This window comes from Gadus chalcogrammus, chromosome 13 (assembly GCF_026213295.1).
Source record: "Gadus chalcogrammus isolate NIFS_2021 chromosome 13, NIFS_Gcha_1.0, whole genome shotgun sequence".
Lineage (NCBI taxonomy): Eukaryota > Metazoa > Chordata > Actinopteri > Gadiformes > Gadidae > Gadus > Gadus chalcogrammus.
Genome location: NC_079424.1, coordinates 17,316,403 through 17,321,402, shown reverse-complemented (window position 1 = coordinate 17,321,402; position 5,000 = coordinate 17,316,403). Strand labels below are relative to the sequence as shown.

The window sequence follows — 5,000 nt, the reverse complement described above, 5'->3', positions numbered from 1 at the left end:
GTTAGTAGCCTAATGCATAAAAACGTGTGTGACCGTACCAGTGCCTCGTGTTGTCTGGTGAGACCACCTTTGCGGATCAGCTCAATCAAGCTCCCGAACAGGGGCCAGTTGGTGGGTCCAGGGATCGCATCCATGCTCTGTGCCCGGGACGCCGCGTGAGGGCACGTCGGAACCGCCGCCACATCCTTTTCTTCCAGCACGCACACCGACGATGTCGCTTTCAAGTGCTGCAGTCCCACAGACTTCTTTTTCAGAAACTCCACTATCTGCGGTACTTTCTGTATCTGCGCCCTCATTTTGTATCTATCTGTATGAGAGTCGAGACTCTATAACTCGGCGAAATGCCCTTTAGCTGTTATTAGGCTCAGGCTAGTGTCTTTTTTGTGGTTTCTCGTTTCTTGGAAGTGTCACACCTTAAGACAATATATATATACCCCGAGAGTGTTTATTCCTGCTGTGTGTCTAACCAATCAGGGGTCAGTCCTGCATGGTGTGGCCGTCGAGCCCACTATTCATTGATGGGTCCACGTTAGGAGCACCGCATGACCCCAAATAGACCGAGGAAGTGCCCTTGCCCTCTTGCTTTATAAATAAACACATATGCCTCATGGAAGGTGACAAGGTTCGTTTGAACCATGATTCAGAGCGACCACCTGATTGGAAGATCCGAAACTTTGGCAAAGCAAATACTACTGTCACACATCTGCACCATTGGCAAATATTTGAGAGATTAGGTCTATAATGCCCAAATCTGATAATCGGGTGTTAAACATGCTATGCCAAATGTTCTTCTATTTAAGTTAAATCACATCTTACTGCGAGTTAATGTAAACAAATCGTCCGTTACTTTGCTTTGTTTTTGAGTTTCATTAGAAAAATGATGACTCAAATTGTTGGTTCTTGCACCCAAAGATAAAAAGTGCAAAAGTGAGCATGACATAAGAATAAATGTATTAATTGTTCGACGGGGTTTGATTACAGTAAATCAGGTTTTACCCAGCTACTGAAACACTCTCTCTCTCTCTCTCTCTCTCTCTCTCTCTCTCTCTCTCTCTCTCTCTCTCTCTCTCTCTCTCTCTCTCTCTCTCTCCCTCTCTGTGTCTCAACTCTCTCTGACACAAACACATGCTCTTTTTCGCTCTCTCCATAATAACGTTTAAACGTCTAAATAGTTTAAACACGTTTTCTGAAACTAGAGCTCAATTTCTCAAACTCTAAACACAAACCTGAGATGAGTTAATCATTTTGTTAAAACGACACAAATTCTTCTCAAAACTGTTTTTTTTCCACCAAACTAAACAAAGCTATCAAGTGAATATCTCTTAGAGAGCATCAATTAAACACTGGTGTGATCAATTCAAAGCACTTCCATCAAAATACTATTTACATATTTTTTGGCTTTATGAGGCCATGTTATGAGGCCATACTGTACACCTAGTTGATCCTGCAACATTCTTCTGGAAATACACCAATGTTACCTATTTTGGTAAATTACTGTACTGTAATTGCACTGATAAGTAAAAATGAAAAATGCTACAGTAAGAAAATGTCTTTCGGGGGATGTAATGATGAAATCAGTGTAAGTAGTACAAAAGTACAAAAAGGTAACAAAGCAAATATTTTTTTTTACAGTAATACAGTAAAATGTTCAGCTGAACTGACTAGATACAAAAAATACCTAATTTATTTAAGAATATAAATGAGGTGAAACAGATCTACATGTAAATCAGTATGTTTCCCACCTCCAACCCTGATCAGGCCAAAGGACAATATCTACAACACAGTAGAGCTCCCCGAGTCCTCTTTAATGCTGTGACACATGATTGAAGTGTTTTGCCAGTTGAGTTTGAACAGGTGAGAAGTGAGTTAGACTTATTGGTAATTAGTTGTTGCGTTTTGAAGGCCAGTGTGATCCAGGTGAACCAAGTGTGCTAAATGATGAGATTTGTGCTTAGCGTTTAGCAAAAATGTGAAAACAGTGGTATTGTGCTTAGAGTATAGCAGTCTGTAGTCTTGTAATTGATACATGATCTTCAAGTTTTCAGAATTGTGTGCATAGTTCCATTTTTTGTGTGTATACAATCGAGAAAAACTGTAAATATAACATTTGATTGAGTTTCATTATTTGGCAAAAAGAGAAAAACTCTCCACACAACTATACCTTCAATTAATAATCCTCAATCTCTTATATTATTTTCTTTCCTCCTTGAACACCAAACCTGGGCCTTTGGGCCTACAGTGTATTGATGCACCTGGGGCCCTAAGGCACAACAACAAAAGCACCAATCTGTTGAGCAAGGCTTTCATCCAGGACTTCAACCTTGCGATGCCCTGGTTAGTATTGGCACATTGTGTACATGCTAGTACTGGCAGTGGTGCTCATAAAAATGTCCCCTTGCAGTTGGCAATATACGAAAAACATGTTTTGTTTATTTATCATGATGTTCCTTGATAAGCAAATAAAACCATGCATAACCTTCATCTTTGTCCTCGCAGAACAGCAACCATTGAAAAAGTAATACGTAGCGTGAAAGGTTAATCTGCCCTGGATAAGTTCTTGAAGGCTGACCATGTGGAGATGTGGCTCTGTAAAATAGGTGAATATGTTAGTGCTGGCCTGAAAGTGATTCATTCATCTATATTTGAAGCTACTGTTAATGGCTGTCACAGAAGATCATTATACACGTTGCTGATATTATTGTCTCCTCCAGAAAATACCCTTGAAAAAAGTCTTAGTAAAATATTTGCCCTTGTACTCCACCATTGGGGAATCTTCTGTATATTCTGAAACCTAATTTAGCATAAATTATTGTACCTCATTTTAGGAAACATCGGAAACAACGGCAACTAAACAATTCTCTGTCTGATGCAATGGAGGTTCAATCAGTTTGGTGGGCTCCTTAGTTGGTAGATCAGCCAGCATGGAGATAAGTGATGCAAGATGGGGCTGGGGGGGGCGGGGCTTGGGTGTCCAGAGTCATTAGTACACAGGGCAGGCAAACCTGATGACTCCAGCTGGCTGATGTTCGAATTGACTAGCAGGTCAGTGAGTTTGTTTCTGTTGGAGTGCGGTGCATTGTAAGTGCACACTCACCGGAGAGACATGTGCGTGGAGTACACACCAAAGCACCAAAAGGGCACACAGGCCCCTATGATGCTGTATTTAAACAATGATAGAGATACACATGCATGCAAAGATTAACCCTACACATATACCGACTCAAGAGGTGAAGGCATAAGTGCAAACAAATGCATGCAGGCACGCATGAACAAATAGTATGCAAGGTTGCATACACCTGCAATCAACAAGAAAACCCATCATAAAGCAGTAAAGACACACACCGGCACACACACACACACAAACCCATACATCATCACAAACACATACAAACACATGCACACACAGACATACACACAAACACCCTCTCTCTCTCTCACTCTCACACAGACACGCACACACACACGCACACACACGGACACGCACGCACGCACGCACGCACGCACGCACGCACGCACGCACGCACGCACGCACGCACGCACGCACGCACGCACGCACGCACACACACACACACACACACCCCTCAAAGTTCTAGTGAGCAAATGATGCTTGAGCAGCCAAGACAGGACTCCGAGCTCTGGGTGTTAAGACTTTATAAAGTCACAGTGACCCACGGTGCCGCATGACAGCACTGACCCATAATGCAGCACACTCACTCTTTTCCCAAAGCCCACCCAGAATTCCCACCCAAATATGTATGCGTGTAGTGTGTAGTGATGAAAGACGGATAAGACCTCAGTTAACCCGTTTTGCTCTTAAGCTACTAACTTCCCTCCCCCAAATCCATTGAACGTGAATTGCCTGTAGTGCAAACTATTTTCAGAGTCCCATCCCTATGCCTTCCACTCATAGTTGCAGTCATCCAAGCGTAACCCCTAAGTAACCCTCATTAGCCAATAGTTTGGGTAGCAAGGGTTACGTTTAATCTCCATGTTTAAAAGATCCTCGATTTCCATATGCAATTTGTGGAAGTCCAAGTTAAGATAATGTCATACTGATGTGTTGTTTAGACACAGTTACTTCACGCCCAATCTTCTTCGAAGACGAAAAAAAAGAAATAAGCGATTGATTGGGTCGCTCTTACAGTGAGCCTGTGTAGATGATTGTTTATTATCAATCAGCCCTACACACTAGGTCATTCATATGGAAGGAGGCGACAGTTAGAGGCTGGGGCCAGCCAAGGGAACTACGGAAGGAGGTATCGCTGAACCTGATGACACCATCTTCCTTCCACACGTGGGCCACGTGGGACACAGCTGCCTCCAATCTGCCCTCCCAGTTTAGAGGCCCAGAATGTGGGTCAGGAGGATTCCCTGGAAGGAGGGAGCCCCCCTCCCCCCTCCCCCCTCCCCCCTCCCCCCACCGTGGCCCTTGAGACTAAGGAGTTGTAACTCGGAGCGGAGGCAGGGAAGCGGGAGTAAGTGCACTGTGTTGAGTGGATGTTTTCTGGACCTGGTTTTCGGTTATCAAATCTCAACTTCATCAAAGAGTCCATCTCTAAAATGTACTATATGACCCGGGTTAAGGACAGTGCCATTTATGTGATCCCATTTCCTTCTCGCTATATGTGTATGTACAGAATGTAGCTCTCTCATCTTTCATCCGGATAATATCCGGATATAACTTAAACATCGAACAGCCTATGGGTAAGCTCAAAGGTCAGAAATAGCGGGGCAGTATGTGTCACTTGTGTACCACATGTATAAATCCAGTTTAGCCGTGAAGTTATGGCACTTGAAGGCATGTTAAGCTGCATTCATTTGTTTTCTTTATTCAGAAAAGATTAGTCAGTTACAGAAGGAACTGCCCTTGAAAGGCTACATACCAAGAGGCAGGCCATCAAACATCCATCTAAAGACCCCCCCTCAGACCAAAGTACATTTCTCCCGACTACAAATGTCTCCCTCCGCGATTTAAGCGATTCACGCGGTCCACGTCATAT

The 5,000-nt window shown here is 43.3% G+C and overlaps 1 protein-coding gene across 1 annotated transcript in view; it reads right to left on the bottom strand.

Moving 5' to 3' along the window:
- Window positions 1-548, bottom strand: part of LOC130402606 (1,25-dihydroxyvitamin D(3) 24-hydroxylase, mitochondrial) — a 7,729-nt gene extending 7,181 nt beyond the window's left edge. Inside the window, exon 1 of the mRNA XM_056606834.1 lies at window positions 39-548. Within this exon, the coding sequence (XP_056462809.1) occupies window positions 39-296 (258 nt within the window). The 5' untranslated portion in view covers window positions 297-548. The remainder of the gene's footprint in view (window positions 1-38) is intronic.
- Between the last annotated feature and the right edge of the window lie 4,452 nt (window positions 549-5,000).